The sequence below is a fragment of the Fusarium graminearum genome, chromosome 2 (assembly GCF_000240135.3).
Source record: "Fusarium graminearum PH-1 chromosome 2, whole genome shotgun sequence".
Taxonomy (NCBI): domain Eukaryota; kingdom Fungi; phylum Ascomycota; class Sordariomycetes; order Hypocreales; family Nectriaceae; genus Fusarium; species Fusarium graminearum.
The window spans coordinates 5470101-5488138 of record NC_026475.1 but is presented as its reverse complement, the minus strand read 5'-3'; the positions used below and the strand labels follow the sequence as shown (position 1 = coordinate 5488138).

Genomic DNA, 18038 nt, shown 5'->3' with positions numbered 1-18038 from the left:
AAGAAAATATGGAAGAAAGGAAGGAAAGGGAGAGAAAGGAAAGAAACAGAGGAAAAGGAACCCGCAGGTTAAGGATCGGAGCGGTAAAGAAAAGGCGAGGCCAGGGAATTATTTCGAATGGCGCGCAAAGGTGGTTGACGAGGAGAAGCGAGAGGAGAAGATTGGGAAGAGAGAGAAGGCGAGGAAGAATTATTGGATAAGACTAGTAAGGGAAAGACAAGAGAAAGTGGGCCAATCAATTAATGTATGAATGGATGTTATCGAGGCCCAAAATATACTATTACTTTTTAATTCATCATAATACGACTGGGCTTAAATTGTAGACAGAGGAGAATAGACAGAGTAGCACTGGGTCGATGGGGAGAGATTGCAACATTGACGGGTACTCGATGAGAATTCTGGAGGAGGAATGGTTTCAATGTGCCCAACCTGGGGGGGGCTAAGTACCTACTGACTATGTACAGAGAGTACTGATGTGTTAGCAATTTGGTTACGTTCCGACGGGAGACCACAGTCAGGGACATGCATTGTTGCAGAGAGTTTCCCATCTTTCAGCCCTTTTTTTAAATTTTTATTTTTACTTCTGTTTCCAGTTTCTTCTTCTTCCGTTCCTCCACTCGTGATTGTCAGAGTGAACCCCTGAGCATTTAGACCCCTGAAAAATGCAAGTTAACTTTCTGCCCCTGGATGTCTACGACCTTTCCCATTCGCTTAGCCCCTCTGCCAGCATGTCATGTCCCCTGTCTATTGCTACCATTCCAAAGGTGTTGCATTCCATTAACAATTCCTTTTCATCACAAACATTTGGACGCAAACAATAACATGAGTCTGTAAGGAAAAGCTTAACACATATAGACTTCCAGACTTTACTCTGTAGCAATGGGAATTGTGCATCTCATGCAGATCCTCGTGATCATGGGGAGGGGAGGGGGACCAATTAATGACCCGAACTCCACTGACTCCCGAGCCTGATCCACAGGGAACCACAGGGAGCAAACAGTGGGTGGATGTGCGTTTTAGTTAAAAACACGAGCTGAGAAAGCTGTCCCAAGGGAGACTGCTGACTGGTTCAAAGAAACAACTGACTTGAGGATCTTTTCTTTTGAATGGATTCGATCAATTTATTGCCGGCATGGCCAAGAAGATGCATCATGCATTGCCATGGCAGCCTACTGTATGTACTCAGCTGCATGTGTGTACCTGCATTTAAACTCGTGCATTGCTTTGGCCGTTGCCAGTTCAACAGTTAACAAAATAGACATGTTACCAGCCTTACTTTGATGCCCAACTCAAACTTAACTTAGGTAGGTACCTAGTGAGTTCTAACGATGGGATGAATTGACTGCACTTTTGACAGCTTGCAGGGTTCTTCTGTTTCGTGGCTGCAGTATCGTCCTGTGGCTGACTTACAAACAGCCACAATTACGTCATTCTCATCGCAAATCTCACCCGAATTCAAGTTCCAGGATCAAGCATCGTTGCGACGTCATGGCATTGCAGTTCGAACAGCTCCCCTCGAGATCTGCCGAGGAACCATAACAACCCGTGATAAACTTTGTATACCCCTCTTTATTGACTTTACATATTCCCGAACCATGATCAGAGTGACGCGCCACTAGCCAACGCCAAGTCCAAGTTCAAAACACCAAAAACACCATCACCAATCTGACTGCTCTCTGAGCCATGGACGTCCTACTCTCCCTCCCCATATTGTCGTACCTACTATCACCTGCTTCTGCATCATGGTCTACATCTCTCAATCTGCTCTTCTTCTACATGACATGGACAACTCTCGTCCTATCCCACACATCTCTTCGCATACGCGTCCTTGGCACACTCTCCATAAGAGTCGTCCTGTATCTCATACCGTCTCTTCTGACGCTCCTTCTCGACACATCGGTACCTAGTGCCGCAGAGTCCATCAAACTTGGTGGCCGCGCCTCTCTTCCGCAACGGAATGGCCGTTTCATTGCGCGCCAGGTTGCACTAGTGTTGGTAAACCTGGCGCTTGTGACTGCGGCTGAAGGCGCGTCAAGTCTAGGCTTCAAGTATATTCTTGGTGAAGATGACTTCAAGACTGCATCCGTACTTCCCTTGCCGTGGCAATTGGCTAAGCACATTCTGCTAATGCTAACGGCGAGGGAGGTGTTGACTTATTACATCCACCGCAACGTGCTGCATTCAAAGGGTGCCGTTGCGAAATATCACCAGCAATATAATCACGCGAGGTCAGCGGCGCCTTACAGTCTCCAACTCTTTGCGGATCACCCAATTCCTCTACTTCTTCATCGCTTTCTTCCTATCTATCTGCCATCTATTGCACTACGCCCGCATCTGCTTACATACTTCCTCTTCCTTGCGCTATGTACGGCTGAGGAGACTCTTGCCATGTCAGGGTATAGTATCGTTCCCGGAATCATCATGGGTGGTATGACACGGCGCACAGCGGTGCACTATGCTAGTGGGGGTAATTGCAACTACGGCGCATGGGGTCTGCTGGATTGGATGAATGGCACCGGTCGCGGACGTGATGTTCTCGATGATGTGAAAGCTGAAGCAGAGAAGCATCATGTCAAGGAAAGGTCTGCCAAAAAAGTGAATAGCGGCATGGGCGCTGTCAAGGGAGGAATCGACAAGTTTACAAACGGCGACGAAGGCGGCAAGAGAAGAAGTTCAAGGCTGCGATCCAAGCGAGCTTCATAGTTAACATCCGACATCGTAACTTCATTCTTCAATTGATGCAATAACCGTTCCATCCTAATCCAAGTGAGTGTTCCCGCCTCTTCCCAATGAATGCAACCCTTCTATGTATACAAACTCCCATCCCGATGATTGTTATCGCCTCGTCTATTTGTATCCCATCTTCTTGGCAAACCAGTTGAGCGTCTCAATACCGCTCTGCACCCTCATGCCAATTCTAGTGTCGAGAACAAACGCCTCCCACACCTTGGCAACGTCCATCTGCTTAACACACTCGTCATACTTTTCCTTTCGGTAAGCTGCGATCTCCTCAGGTGTTCCCTCTGGTGGATTGCAGCACTCGGACCAGGCGATGGCGCCCTTTTCGTATACTCCTGCTGCGAGAACGTAGTCGTCTTTTGTTGGACCCTTGAAAGAAAATCTGAAATGGTTAGTCGATGCCAACTATTGGGATATGTGTGACTTACCGGTCGTGTTTCAAGACGTGTGTCTCGAGCAATTCCCTAGACTCGACAAACTTCTTCTGGTTCCTGTATAGTGACGCTGTGATGAGCGCCCATGATCCCATCTCATCAATCTCGGCCTTGATCTTCTCCACCACTTCTGGCTTAGCAGTACACCTGTCCCAGCTCATTCCACCCACCGCCTTCTCAAGCTCGGCTGGGCCCATACGCTTGATGGTGTTCCACATGTAACTCATTTCTGCCGCGGGACTCGCGCCAATAGCATCAGCAAGGTCCACACTCAAGCTCTTAGCGCGGTCCTCCCACTTCTGGATCTTGCGCTGCACGAATACCTCAAAGGGCAACTGGCGCGCCATGAAGCGTTTCTTACCCGCTACACCGGGCGCTTTGCGGAGGTACTCTTCAGCCTTGACCTTTTGACGACGGGCCTCGTCCTCGGCTCCCGCGGCTGCGGCGTCACGGTAGAGTTCCACGGAGGCGATACCGGCCATGTAGTAATACAAAGCATGGCTCCAGTCGTTGAGCTCCAGACAGCGCATGAACGAGTCCCGCATAAGGACCCAGTCCTGCATGGCCATAGAGTTGAGGGAGAGCTCAAAGTTGTTGAGAGCGGTAACTTGCTTCATCTTGGACTCACCGCCAGAAGTGAGGACGTCGACAGCCTTGGCGACGTTACGCTCGTTGCTGTACAGACGGGCTTCTTCGATAAGCCATAGTCGAGAGTCGGGGTATCGAGAGCGCATAGATGCAAGAAGCTTCTCACATTTTGCACGGGGAGGACCAACAATCTCGGCGCCGTCGTCAAAGTCGTTGGCGCTGGGGAGAATGTCGACAGCGCCGAGAAGAGCGTTGTAGTAAGACAGCAGGATAAGACCGGAGATGGCACCGTTGACGTTGGAGTAGGCCGTAGAGCGCCAAAGCATACGGACACCACGCTCGCGGTCACCACGGAAGCCGACAACTGAGAGCAAACGGGTGAAAGCAGGGGGGACGAGGGTCAGCATAAGAAGGATCATACCAAAGCACATGTTTGCACCAGAGTGAACAAAAATGTCGAGAGGGTTCTCAAGAAGAACAGAGTCGGACTCGGTGGCCTTTGACCTGGCTTCCTTGAGTGGTGCGCCTTCGTCAACCTTTTCGTCATCGTTTGTGCCTGCATTTGAAGAGCTTGAGGAGTCCACGTTGGCAGGCGTTTGGGTACCAGATGCTGACTCGATGTCGAGTTTCTCCATGCTCTTTGTCACATCTGTGACTGGCTTGGCGGATAGAGATGCCTCGGAAGTAGCTTGAGGCATGCTGCCTAGGATCTTTGTTTCGGCTTCAATGATGGCATCGAGCGTCATGAATGCCTTGCGAAGCTTGAGGAAGCTCTTCATAGCATCGATGAGACTCTCGTGCAGAACACCAACGACGGCACCCATAAGCTGCGTTTCTGCGCGCACAAGCTCAAATTCGGTGCCGGGAGGGTACAATTTGCTTCCTGCACGAGCCTTTCCGTGCTTCTGAGCCTTTTTATAGTCTGCCCATGCCTTGGCCTCGCACTCATCCAGCTTGGTGGTGGTCTCCGTCATGACCGCCTTTTCGAAGCCTAGCACTGAGCGCATGAAGATGGTGACAGCCAGACCGAGCTGGTGGAAGGATGAGTCGCCCGTCTGAAGCCTCTCCCATGCACCGTCGATATCGTCATTCATAATGAGGCCGCAGGAAGCCATGGCGTCGTCAATGTCCTCCATTTCCCTGGCCATGTTATCCTTGGTGGAGATGGAACCAGCATCGCTGTTTGCATCTGTGACTGGGGTCGCAGTGCCCGAGCGAAACCAACCGGCCAGACGACTCATATTTGCGATATAATTGAAGAGATGGTGAGTGAGAGAGTGTGATCAATTCCGATGGTCCCTTGTATAGGGTCTTTGCTGAGCCTCGAATGCTGACGTCTTCAGTCTTAGGCTGAATGAGGATGAGCCCCTCTTTGTGGCGTCTATAGCAACTGTGGGAGACGCCTCCAGTTCAAGGTCTGGAGGAGATTGGAGATGGGAGAATGACCAATGCTAAATGAAAATGATGTCTAAGAAGTGAAAGATGAAATGAAGATGACATGAGTTGAGTTTGAGTGAGAAGAAAGGGAAAAAAACCTCTCGCTTTAAGAAATGGATCATCTACAGGTCCCATCCCATCAAAGCTTAGGTACGATAGTGGGTAAGAGCTAAGCTCCGACCCCGATATCCGCGGACTTTAGGCGGCCTTACCGGTGCCAATGGGAGGAGGAAGCTGACATCATTAATAGTTCCTTTAGAGGGCATGAGAGACGAAATTAATAGGTCAGCTTATGCTATATATATGCTAGTCTAGTTGGGCTGTTTATTTATGTACCCCAAACAATACTCAAAGGCCAACTCTTCTGCTAAGCATTGCAAGCAACAACATTTATTCACAAAGCAAACTGTCATCATCTATTTATCAGTAAAATATATACATGCTAGGGATTCCATGGGCCGTGTTGGATGAAAACCTGCAGTTACTGCCCAAGTAAATACACATATTACCATCATTCTGAACGACGAGAACAAGATCACCTTGTCCAAGTTGACCAGGATTGGTCTGATACGACGCTTTCCCATTGGAGCCGACACACCAACCCCCATCGCTGTTCTTCTAGACACTATCAGCACCATCTGTCTGTGATCTTCAGAGTAAACGCGAATAGTTTGACCTGGTCTTCAGCAGCATGAAGTCACCTTTGCTGTCGAGATATGCGGGTACTCGCCATCAATGCTCTACATGCACTGGTAGACCTTAAGCTTAGTACCCGGTCGAAGAGCGTCGCCAATATAGTGCTTCAGATGACGTTGCCATCAGTTTTGATAACGACATTTTCGTTGTCCATAATGACATGTTCCGAGTTGGCATTGACCTTGCCTCCACTACCACTTGACCACCTTTATTTCCCACGGTTGTCGAGGAGCCTGAGTCTTCCATCATCCTGCAATACGCATCGCACAGTCTCTGGCCAGCCTCAGGTGCTGGAAGCCCAGAGAAATCTGCCACCGACGGCAAATAGTGTGTTGTAGTTCATATGTCTGGAACTGGAACATGACAAGAGAGACACCACAACATAGGTAGGTGTTAAATTGAGCTTAGTTCTACTATTGTAACAGATATTTCAAATTGCCGTAGCTTGTGCCTGATTTCGACTACGAATGGAATTGCAAGGACTTCGGAATCTTCCAGTAATAATGGTGTTTAGTGGTTTTCATAGTTACATGAAACCTCTTTTCCCACCCTTTGTGGTGAGAATTTGGGCAACTCCCTCTGTCCATGCATAATCCAGTGGCGTTCGATCTTTGTTGTCTGTCAAATTGACATCTGCGCCATGCTCTATCAACATTGCCACCAAATCAGCTCTCCCACCATTGGAAGCACGGTGCAATGGTGTCCACCCTTCATGGTTTTGCGCGTTGAGATCCAAGTTAGATTGGTTGAGAAAAGGTGATAGATTGTCGGAGTGAGCGAGCCACAGAACGTGCAAAGGTGTATCACCAAATATGTCACTGGCATTCGTTTCAACCTTGTATATAGCAAGAATTTGAAGTAGGTGATCCAATGAAGGCAAAGAGCGATGGCGTTTAGCTATCTTATGTAGGCACGTTCGGCCCAATTGATCTTGAGCATTGACATCTGCTCCGTGCTTGATCAGAAGTGTCACCTCTTCCACCTTGGCATGCTCCGCAGCTGTCAAAAGGCATGTGGCGCCACTATCATCTCGGGCATGAATGTCTGCTCCATGTCTAAATAGCTCTTTCATTATCCCCAATGACCCTTTTTGACATGCAGCATGATGAAGTGGTGTCCTATCGAAGAAATCTACCTGATGGACAGATGCCCCTCTTTCCAACAAGACCTTCAACGTCTCCTCATTAGTCTGACCTGCAGCTAGACATAGCAGAGGAATATTATAGTTGTTGGAAGAGTGAATGTCTGCTCCTGCATCGAGGAGCATCCTGACTATCCCTGCATGGCCTTTGCCTCCCTTAACCATGGCAACTATGAGGGGATATCGGTATCTTGCTTTCTTTACTGGACGGTTGATGTCAAGATTGTCAGGATTAGCCTCGATCAATACTCGTATGAGACCAGAGTGGCGCCGATCTGCCAGTATGTAAATAAGTGTTGCATTCTTAGTGTATCTGCGAATCTTGAACTTCTCGAAAATGTTGACAACGTTGATCCATATAGCAGTTGGAAAATGATCCAAGAAAGCTTCCTGGCAAACAACATCACTAGCACGATCGGCATGATGCAGAACGAGTTGGCTGGCATATTCCAAAAAAGGATAGGACTTGTCAATATCCAATCGGCGTAGGGGCAGCTCTTGAGTCCCAACAAATTTGACATAAGATTGGCAGCATAGCTTCAGCCTGTCATGGCCAGAACTTTCCCAATCCGCCCCAAGCTCTGGCCATAACTCATGAAGGCCTTTGTCTTTGATGAGAAAATCTCGAACCGACTCATGTATGAATTGAACTGTTGGATGCTTGGCCTTTGTGATTTCGGCAAGACCCTTCGATGAGCTGACCACACATCGACCAAAGCAATCATTGGCGTCTGCTACGTTAATTGTTGGCGGTTCAACGTCTGCTAACCCTTCCAAGGATAGGCCTGACCAAAGAGCATGATAATATTCTTCTGGTTTCAACGGTCGTTCACTGAGAAGAATCCAGAGGATAGAAAGCAGTAGCTCTTCCAGGTTGGTATTATCTCTCCTCAAAAGATCCTTGAACAACTCACTCAAGCCACTAGGAACCTCTTCGAGTCTTGTCTTCAAGGAAAGTCTACCACGACGGTTCTCGACATTCAATACCTCAACAACAAGAACAACCCACATGAACACCCCAGAAGCCTTCTCGAGCATCTTTTCTTGGAGCTCTGCAAGGAGTGATGGGTCTCTAACTCGTAGATGAGATTTGATATAAGTCTCGAGGTCACCGGTATGGCCTGCTTGTTCCTCTAAAATGAGACAAAGACCCACCCTAATGTCGACGAATGGGTAATGGCGACTAGAGAAGCATACTTGAAGTCGCACGCCATCTTCGGCACATTGTTCGGCGAGGTCTTCAAAATATTCGACCATGTCCATCACTTGCTGCTCGTCACACTCGTCGAGAGCATCGATGTAACAGGTGAAAGACCTTTGATCCAGTTTCAAAACTGCGCTTCGAAGAAGGTCTTTGAGGATGTTCAGCGAGGGGCAACCCGCTTGACCTCGAGGTACTAACTCAGGGTCGTCCAAGACGCATTGAAGATCAGGAAAGCCCTTGAGAAGTTGCAACACCAATGATCGATACATGCCGGAAACAGTCTTTTCTAACTCCTCTCCACGAGCGTTGAAAAAGAAAGAACCAGTTAAGCTTTGAGAATTGCGGTCCTTTCTCTTTGCCCTCAAGTAAAGGAATTTCATTATTGTCGATTTACCAGCTCCTGGCTTGCCCTTGATCCAAAAAAAGCCATGGTGTTGTAATATGTCTTTTGGATTTGTCCAAGAAAGGTAGTCGGGATGCTTGAGAAACCACTGGCAAGTTTTGGAATAAGCAGCTTTGATTGTGATCTTCCGAGAGTCAATGTCTTCGAAATCAAGGGACTCCAACAAGATTTCACGGCGCCCAGATGGTGCAATGTTTCCATCTATGAAATATTAGCGATGGCACAAAGCAGGCAGAACGATAGACCTGGATAGGACGACTTACTCTGGGGCAGTGGGAAATCAGCTTCAATTGACTGAGGATCTCCTCCCCAAACCTCTAGAAACTCATAGGCATAGGCCGCAGCTGTTGCTGCTGCATATCGTTGCCATTCTTTAGCTTTATGGGAGTCAGAATAGTCACATATGCCACGAATTGGCAGACAGGGCATTATGTCCATGAGTCCTGCAGCTTCCATCTCGAAACAGATAACATCCAGTTCGCGAGCGATCTCGTCGCGACTAGTTGCATCTTTCATGACCTGGTTCCCAGAGGCAATGGCCCCGTAATGAATGACAGGATCTGTTGAACCACGAATCTTTCTTGCTTCCAGCTTCAACTGGTCGCATTCATCACAGGTTGGCTCTGAGGACTCGTGGTTATACGTCGATTCAAAAAGGCGGTCCGGCTCGTCTGGCAGCCAGTATGTAGGGTACTCGCTCATCTTATCCTTCAGAATCAGTGAAACCCGGCTACTCCTCAACTCATGCTGAGATCGTAGATTCGAAATGACTGTCCGGATAGAGCTGTCTGGTATTTTCGGAATAGCTGTCCTCTGAAATCTCTCACTCAATGTCTTTCCGAGATCAAACTGCATGACTCTGATTCCTACGACAATGTCTCCAAGTCGTATATCGGCCTTGGTAGGAACTCCGCCACCAATTCCGACCATAAGACCAATTCTGATATTTGGAAAAGTGTTTTTCAGGTTGCTGAGAACGCTTGCGGCATTGTTTGTCCCATATTGATCTGCTGGTAAGCAGGCTATGACAATGTTGTGTTTATGCATGGTCCCTAGGACGTATGAGTTGGTATCACTGCCTTGCCGCTGTAGATCAGCATGTTGGGCATCGAGCATAACGCGTGCAGCGGCCATCTCTATATGCAAAGCGCAAATCCATGCGACGGTATAGCGATCATAACAAGGCGCTCCGGAGCGGTAAGCGATTGCCTTATGCCGTTTTGCTTGTCGAATGTCATCGTGGTCAAATGATGTTCGCCGCCGGTCCATGTTCATTTATATATAGGAACCTCGTCTAGACTGGTGACGGAAATAAAACATTTAATTTTTGAGGGTAATTAAAAATGATGAAAGAGGAGGGGAAATGAAAATCAGGCTGTGAGCGACAACTGCATGCAACATTACAAGAACCCTGCAAGTCAGCCTCACGAGGCCTGTTGGCTGCATAGCCTACAACGGCAGGGGGCCAGACTCAACCAACAGGCTGCCTCATCGAGTTAGACGTTGTTTCATAGGTAGTTGAAATACTTAAGACAAGGAATCGGAGCGCCCAGTTAAACTTATCTTATTTTGAAAACTGGAGAAACTGGCATCTAATGTCGTATTCCTTCCACAGTTGCAGGTTTGGGCTGTAGCTGATAGCACATGTGCCTGTTGCATCTCCCATTTCCCGTGGGCCATGATGAGCCTCGATACCATTGGGCGATTAAACGGCCCCAGATCTGGCAATCTCTGTCGACTCGGTAGGCTCTGAAGCCCCCCTTATGGCTTTCCTTCGCCACAACATAAATGCTGCACCAGCAATTAACAAACATCCAACGACATAGACAACTGATACTCTAGCTATCTCTACTGAATACAGTCTCGACGGTGGTGTTTCATTGATGATTGTAGGCTAGGTTGGTTCGTCAGTTGTTTCGGTGGCTTTGCTTGTGGTCTTGGTCTGTGGTTGTCTCGTTCTCGTGGATTGAGTCGCCGACTGTGTAGTCGAAGTTGGATCGGTAATGTTCAATGTATGACTTGAGAATAGAGAACCTAGTTGACCTGTTTCGAATAGCCAAAGGCTGAACGAGTCACCACCGGCAGGGTCGATGCCTTGATACGATGCGATCCACGTATACTCTTTGGACTTGCTATTTGCTATACAACGAACGTTCAGTTGTCTGACAATAGACGATACTCACTCAAAGTACCTACACTGTAAATTGTACCTCTTGCCCGTGTCAGTTTGTCACATCGTCAAGTCGGTAAAGTCGGCATTCGTATTCCATCTGATCTTGATTTCTTGACCCAATTCATATATGGGGTTGCCAATCTGGGACTCTGTAGGCGGCGGGTTGATGAATATAGCTACACCTACTCGTCCCAGCGACAAAAAGCCCAACAAAGTAAACAGTAGTCTAGTTGCCATAATTTACAGCGGTATATACAAATGGAGAAGTGGTGGATGAAGACGGAACTCGCGACAAAGGAGTTAAATACCTCTTGGAACGTGCGAAAATAACACGAAAAAATAACGCGCATACAGAGGATGCTAAACCTGAAGATGTTTCAACTTGAGGACTATTATCTGTCTTGTCATACTCTCGACTACACCAATGAGCGAGGCTATTCTCTCTCTGCATCAGATGTAGACCTTGTGTCACAGCGCCAACTCGGGACCGACATACACAGCTTTTCACCGAACCCGCACGAAATCGTTTATAGGAAGCAGCGTTTCTCCCATCTACTAATCACATCTGGGAGATAACTAGAAAAGAGGAGCCTTATAGGATCCACGACACGCTCCTCCCTAGATTTGGTTTCAAGGATGTCAGGTTTATGGATCTAGTTCCTATGGGCGACGTTTCATTTTGACAGTTGGGCGTTTTTCGCGATCCTATGCATCCCATCAAATGTGTCCTTCATGATGAAACAATACCAGGATTCAGAATTGGGGGAACTGAATGTGATTTGCGGCTGTGCTAGCAGCTTTCAATGAGTTGCTTCAACCCCAGGCATTAACTTCATACTACTTCATACTACTTCATCCCAACTATTGCGAATTCGACAACTGATTTGCTAATATTTCTGTAGTAAAGCAAAGCTAAAGCGTTATACATTCAAAAGATAGTCAAACAAAGATGTATCTATGGAAGTCCCCTCACAGCCATATCCAATGCCTTTGCCACATACTCAACATTCTTAGAGTTGACTGTGAAAGTTTTAGTTATAGTTCTTCATCGAGATAAAGTATCGTATTACTTACGTCCTGCGACCGAGATACGGCCTGATTTCAAAATGTAAACGTGGCTATCTTGTTGAATAGAAGCAACTTGCTCTGGAGTCAATCCCGTGTATGAAAACATGCCAATCTATGCAACCAAAAGTCAGCCCTGATCTATAACGTGTCACTTTCAACCCAAAGTACAAGGCTTACCTGCGAAACGATATGATCCCATTTTCCTGGCGTGTCAAGAATCATGAGGTTATCATAGAGAGATTTTCGCATCTCCTTGATCCGGCTGCTCATTTCTCCAAGGTCTGTGACCCAATCTTGGAACAACTTGGAGTCTGAGAGTATGGTTGCTGCAATTCTCGCTCCGTTTGTGGGAGGCTGAGAGATCTGACCTCGCTGGAGACGACAGAGATGGCCACGAACCTTTTCAGCGTCTGTAGATGTTGCGCAAAACATGTGCAATGCGCCAACACGCTCCCCGTATAAGCCCATGTTCTTGGAGAAAGACTGGCAAACGGCGAGTTCCATGGTACCACGGTCAATAAAATGGCGAATTGCCCATGCGTCATCATCAAGATTTCCTGTCGCGAATCCCTGGCTTAACCATGACACATCAGCAATGATGGAACAGGCAGAGGACTTGATAGAACTTACTAGGCACAGTCGAAGAGCGGAAAAAGTTGTTTTCGTTCACAAACGTCAGCAATCTTTCTCCATTGCTCCTTGTTAGGATCGACACCAGTGGGGTTGTGAGCACAAGCGTGGAGCAGTATAACATCTCCAGCAATAGCGTCAGTCTGAAGCTTCTCAATCATGTTATTGAAGTCTAGACTCTTGGTCTTTGCATTCCAGTAAGGGTATCGTTTAACGTTGACATTAACGAGCCCCCAAATGTTGGCATGATTGACCCAGCTGGGGTCTGAAAGCCACACAGCAGATGGCTTCAGGGTTTCAGCCAGGAAGCGTGCCCCAAGAAAGTTGGCTCCCGTTCCTGAGATGGTTTGGATTGAGACCAGACGACTTTCATTGAGGCTTTGTGGACCAAAGAGTACCTGCCGAGCGGAAGAGACAAAAGCAGGATATCCTGAAATAGGTAGATATTCATAACGTCCCGAATCTTGCGTCTGCTTGATTAAAACTTCGGCCTTGGATTGTTAATTCCATATTTGCTCTATCAAGACGGGTAAGAAAAGGTCGAGGGGATACGGCTTACCTTTTTGACTACTGGGAGCACCCAAGGCTTTGAATCGTCGTCGCGATATAAACCCGACCCAAGGATTACCTTTCTTGGGTCTGGATCGGCTTGAAAGGTTTCTTTGAGCGCATAATGGGGGTCAAGAGGGATAGTGTCAAGGTCCTTAAACCGCGAAGTTGGTGAATAGGATCCCATCTTTCTTTTTATCGGGCGACGTAGTGATGTAATGAAATAAGGTTGAGCTTGCGAAATTATTGTAAGAATGACCTTGATATATATAGCTCAATGAGGTAGTATTCTCTTAGTTGGCAACGAAGATAACAATGACGCGATTGTTCAAGCATCAGAAACAGCTGCTTGAGGTAGACGATGTTTTCCTGGTGGTAGGACTTGCTTTGTCTCCATATCCTGTTCCCATGACCTGCCCAGTCGTATTATTGTAACCTGATTTGGAAAACTCAATTGCATCCTTTCACTTTTCGTTCCATTTGAAGGCAATGAATTTGACAAGTCGAATATCGATGTGTTGAAAACATTGAACGATTGGTGGACTTTTGACGGAACCCGGCATTATAATATCGTAAACAAGTTATGAAGAATCCTTCTGCAGGTGTAAGACAGAATCATGAATTACTGCCGCGAGCTATTGCCTAGAAAGAGAAGAAGATCAACGACATGAAGATGCAACGTCAGTATGAGAAGAAGACATGTGATTTAGGAAAGCATATACGAGCTTCTTGGCTGCAGAAGGATTCATACCTCGGACTTGATATAGATATTGGAAATTATTGCAGTAACACCTTCCTTGATCAGAATAGTTAGAGAAACGATATTCTTGTTCAAGTATATAATATGCAAAGTTATCGAGTTTCAGACTTACTCCATGTCAATCAGTCAGCAAACAAACACTTTTTACAACTAAGACCACCTGAATACAGCACAACTGCCATACAAGCAATCAATCATGTCTACTACCTTCAGAAAAGTTCTGTCCAAGAATAATGGACCCATTCGCATTTGCGAGGTCCATGATCGTGCCTCAACTGAGCTCGTCCGAGATTCAGTCGCGAACAATGGCCAGTCTTTCGATGGCGTCTGGATCAGCGGTCTTACTCAGACCACTATTCTCGGGCTCCCTGATACTGAGCTCATCTCTCCATTGGCACGAGCAATGCTAGCTACCCCCGTACACAAGCCACTCCAGGAAAACGGGCGATCCCTCTGTGCAGCTTTTGATGCTGACAGTGGAGGTGATGTGAAGGACATCCCCGCTCTTGTGTCGGTTCTGGCACTCAAAGGTGTCTCTATGATCATCATTGAAGACAAGGCGGTTGGAAAACCTGGAGAGAAGGTGAATTCTCTTCTTGCCACGTCTGGCCAGCAGGGTCAAGCGGATCCCCGAGAGTTTGCCAACGTCATCCGTGCATTCAAGGAAGCATCGCAAGACAAGGATGTCATGATCACTGCCCGCATCGAGAGCTTCACTACTCGAGTCGCCAGCAAGGAGCCAGAAGAGGAGAAGAAGTCAGTTAATGTTGCACTTTCTGACGCCCTGGAGCGAGCGAGCATCTATTGCCAAGCCGGGGCTGACGGGATCATGATCCACAGTAAGAGCAAGGAACCCAGTGAGATCATCAATTTCCTGCAGAGCTTTCGCAATAAGGATAAGGAAACGCCCCTTGTTGTTGTCCCTACGGCGTATTCTGAGACGCATCGTAGCGTCCTTGCTGATGCCGGCGCTAATGTCTTCATCTACGCGAATCACTTGCTGAGGGCAAGGATCAGCGCAGCGACGGTGACCTTGGAAGAGGAACACAGTCAGAAGTTGAACATTTTCGACAACGACCATGATCTTGGTCCTTCCCGTAAAGCACGCAATTATGCATGTCTTTTGCGGAAGTTGGCAGAGCAGCGATACCTTGGGGAGCATAACGTAAGTAGCGAAATGCATCGGTGCGGACTTGAGGCCGAGAAGAGATCTCTGGAGAACATCCGTGCTACTATCATGGATCTTGCAGGCGGAGAATTGAGTGGTTGCGAAGCTGACCATCGCATCATCCCGGTGAAGGAGCTGCTTCAAATCAACGCCAAGCAGGTCTCTCCTCTTTGAACGGACGGGTTACGATATGTTTGATATCACTCCTTGACGATAGATACATGTATCGAGTGTACTTACGTAAATTGGAAGCTATGACGCGTAATTTCATCTATGCTTGTGAAGCATGTCGTGGGAAGGATTCTATCCGTTCTGGATGAAGTCAAGTTTTCCTTTGTGTCGCGTGCGTGTTTACTTAAAGAAGAATAGCCACGGCTCATCCCGCACGGGTAGGAACTTTTGCTCCTCAGTTTGGTCCTTGCAGATGCAGGCTGACTCTTGGCTCTTGGCGGAAGTGAGAACTCATGTTACCCCTCAGCCTTAAGAGGAATCTGTCATGTTACTCTGACTGTTTTAGTTTAGTCTTTGAAAGGAGGAAAGAGTTGTTACAAATGTCCGACTTTTCCCCATTGTGTCTTCTCTTCCCGTTAATAACTCCACTGAGAAAACAATTCCAAGGTCCCTGGGGTTCTGCTCATGTCTCCCCTCTTCTTCCACAATCAATTCAACATTATCTACCGCCAAGTCATTGAACGATATGACATCCCTTCATCTTGATCCTATTCCTTCCGCCTCCAGGCCAGAAGACACCCTCAATGGCTCTACCGAAAAGAAAGCTCCGCCAGCCGGGGCGGAATCTGGTGAGACCACAGACAATTCTGTATCATGCGAACTACAAGATCAGTCACAACGGTTGCCTTTTGTCCGTCTCATGGTAGCATATCTTTGCCTTTGCCTTGCCTATTTCATCTCATATCTGGATATGAATTCCGTCACTACCTCCCTACCGACTATTGCTGAGGCTTTAGATGCTGGCCCCACTGTGACCTGGGTAGGGACAGCATATCTCCTGGGTCAAACGGCCTTTCAACCTCTCTATGGAAGGATATCTGATATTACAGGTCGCAAGCCAATCCTATTATTCTCCATGGGCTGTGTTACCATTGGTGGCCTTCTATGTGGTTTTGCACGTACACCGATATGGCTATATGCATGCCGGACAATTAGTGGCATTGGCGGGGGTGGTATCAGTTCATCCATCGCTATTATAGTAAGTGACCTCGTCAGTCTCAGGTCACGGGGAAAATACCAAGGATTCATCAGCCTTGCAATTGGTACTGGAGCTGCATCAGGACCATTTGTGGCTGCTAGTCTTATACAAACACGTGGACAAGGCGATGGCTGGAGATGGGCCTTCTGGGTTCCCTCTATCCTCGCTGCTTGTTGTTTCGCACTTCTCCTATTCTTACTACCACTGAGGCCAGTTTCTGGTAGTTTTGGCGACAAGATTCGCAAGATCGACTGGCTGGGTGTTATCACTTCAGTTCCTGCCATCGTTCTGGTAATTGTAAGTACCGTTCTATCCTGTAGTAATATAACCTACTAGGTTGCTTCTGGGTACCTTTAGACTAAATTCGTTACTTTTTAGATGTCAATAAACTCCGGCGGGAGTATTTGGCCTTGGGACAACATTAAAACTATTCTGATACTGACTATCGGAGTTATTTGTCTCCTTCTTTTTATAGCTATCGAGGCTTTTGTAGCCAAGATTCCTATCATTCCATTGAGATTGCTGAGAACAAAATCAGCGTTAGTACTGATACTTTCGGGCTTCCTCCATGACTTTGTTTGGCAGACAACGCAGTATTTTATTCCTTTATACTTCCAAACAGTCCGCGGATATAGCCCGTTGGAGAGTGCAACGCTTATAGTATCATTTCTCATCGCCCAGGGCCTGGCGGGTGCTGCTTCAGGACCCGTCATGGCTCATTACGCGAGGTAAGCAATAGACGCAAACGCATGAGTACTTAGATCAATCACTCATCGGTTATTTAGGTACATGCCCGTACTGCGATGTGGTCTTGCAGTTTGGACCCTCGGTGCGGGATTGAAGCTTCTGTTTGGCCAGAATACCCATATCTCTATCTACGTAGTTGTCCTGGCCATTGAAGGAGCTGGGGTTGGATGGGTACATCAGCCAGGTTCGTAGGATAATCACATCTATATGACGCAGCTTACTAATTGTACAACAGGGCTTGTAGCGTTGCAAGCCAACTCAACGGACGAAGATCGCGCTGTGGCGACGGGAACTCGAAATGTTTTCCGTTCCCTCGGTGGCGTGGTCGGAATTGCTGTGTCTACTGCGACCTATTATGCAGTGTTGAGCAAGGCTCTCGGGGAGGCAGTCCCGGACTGGGTTCGTGATGCTGTGTTGGATGGAACATGGCGAATTGGTGACCCGGGTACGAGCGAATATGAGAGCGACATCCTGGATGCACGCATGGAAGGGTTTCGAGCAGTCTTTATCATGTCTGTTCCTCTAATGGCATTATGTCTCATAGCCAGCTTACTGGTGGCAGACATAATTCTGAAGGGTGACAATGATAATGTATCGGAGGATGCGAGGTCCCGTAATAGTGAGCAGCGGGTAGGGGCATCTTGAGTCGTGGCGCTGTTGTCAACGGTTCTCCTATGTAATTATCACATACTATCATCGCTATCCATACCTCAGGGTACCAGAGGAATTGGCCGCTGAGAACATAAGAGACCAAATTAGTAGGTCATTTTATGGTACTAAGATTATGGCTTTGATGTTATTTATTGTTGTATTCTAAGAATTAGGGCGTCAACGTTTCTGCTACCCAGTAGCCATCCTACTCATAATCACAAATGACTTCAGAAACCACTTAATTCCACAGTAGAAGTCGCAGCGTGTTAAATCGGGTCAGCTACGTCATCTGCAAGGGCTAGCTTTGACAAGACTCGAGTTGAGTAGAAAGACCCCGAAGCGAGCAACAAAACTTGGATCAGAAAGAGACCCAATACTGCTTTTGAGTATGTTAGACACTGAGAGACTTGTGCTATTTGGTGACCAGTCATCACTCCACC

At 47.4% G+C, this 18038-nt stretch overlaps 7 protein-coding genes across 7 annotated transcripts; 3 read left to right on the top strand and 4 right to left on the bottom strand.

The window, feature by feature from the left end:
- Nucleotides 1-1683: 1683 nt before the first annotated feature.
- Nucleotides 1684-2703, top strand: FGSG_03978 (uncharacterized protein; the record flags this gene model as incomplete). The annotated part of the gene is made up of 1 exon (XM_011323380.1): nucleotides 1684-2703. The coding sequence occupies one exon, from the start codon at nucleotides 1684-1686 to the stop codon at nucleotides 2701-2703; it is 1020 nt and encodes a 339-aa protein (XP_011321682.1).
- A 144-nt stretch (nucleotides 2704-2847) lies between these two features.
- On the bottom strand, nucleotides 2848-5002 carry FGSG_03979 (uncharacterized protein; the record flags this gene model as incomplete). The annotated part of the gene is made up of 2 exons (XM_011323379.1): nucleotides 2848-3121; nucleotides 3168-5002. 2 exons carry the CDS (start codon nucleotides 5000-5002, stop codon nucleotides 2848-2850), a joined length of 2109 nt encoding a protein of 702 aa, XP_011321681.1.
- A 1418-nt stretch (nucleotides 5003-6420) lies between these two features.
- FGSG_03980 (uncharacterized protein) lies at nucleotides 6421-9776 on the bottom strand (the record flags this gene model as incomplete). Its single annotated transcript, XM_011323378.1, has 2 exons — nucleotides 6421-8843; nucleotides 8906-9776. 2 exons carry the CDS (start codon nucleotides 9774-9776, stop codon nucleotides 6421-6423), a joined length of 3294 nt encoding a protein of 1097 aa, XP_011321680.1.
- Nucleotides 9777-10536: 760 nt separating this feature from the next.
- FGSG_12337 (uncharacterized protein) lies at nucleotides 10537-11052 on the bottom strand (the record flags this gene model as incomplete). The annotated part of the gene is made up of 3 exons (XM_011323377.1): nucleotides 10537-10781; nucleotides 10826-10839; nucleotides 10877-11052. 3 exons carry the CDS (start codon nucleotides 11050-11052, stop codon nucleotides 10537-10539), a joined length of 435 nt encoding a protein of 144 aa, XP_011321679.1.
- A 610-nt stretch (nucleotides 11053-11662) lies between these two features.
- On the bottom strand, nucleotides 11663-13249 carry FGSG_03981 (uncharacterized protein; the record flags this gene model as incomplete). Its single annotated transcript, XM_011323376.1, has 6 exons — nucleotides 11663-11702; nucleotides 11817-11835; nucleotides 11890-11995; nucleotides 12061-12457; nucleotides 12514-12911; nucleotides 13073-13249. 6 exons carry the CDS (start codon nucleotides 13247-13249, stop codon nucleotides 11663-11665), a joined length of 1137 nt encoding a protein of 378 aa, XP_011321678.1.
- Nucleotides 13250-14018: 769 nt separating this feature from the next.
- On the top strand, nucleotides 14019-15164 carry FGSG_12336 (uncharacterized protein; the record flags this gene model as incomplete). The annotated part of the gene is made up of 3 exons (XM_011323375.1): nucleotides 14019-14578; nucleotides 14663-14987; nucleotides 15123-15164. The coding sequence occupies 3 exons, from the start codon at nucleotides 14019-14021 to the stop codon at nucleotides 15162-15164; spliced, it is 927 nt and encodes a 308-aa protein (XP_011321677.1).
- A 523-nt stretch (nucleotides 15165-15687) lies between these two features.
- FGSG_12335 (uncharacterized protein) lies at nucleotides 15688-17592 on the top strand (the record flags this gene model as incomplete). Its single annotated transcript, XM_011323374.1, has 4 exons — nucleotides 15688-16497; nucleotides 16579-16928; nucleotides 16986-17131; nucleotides 17183-17592. The coding sequence occupies 4 exons, from the start codon at nucleotides 15688-15690 to the stop codon at nucleotides 17590-17592; spliced, it is 1716 nt and encodes a 571-aa protein (XP_011321676.1).
- Between the last annotated feature and the right edge of the window lie 446 nt (nucleotides 17593-18038).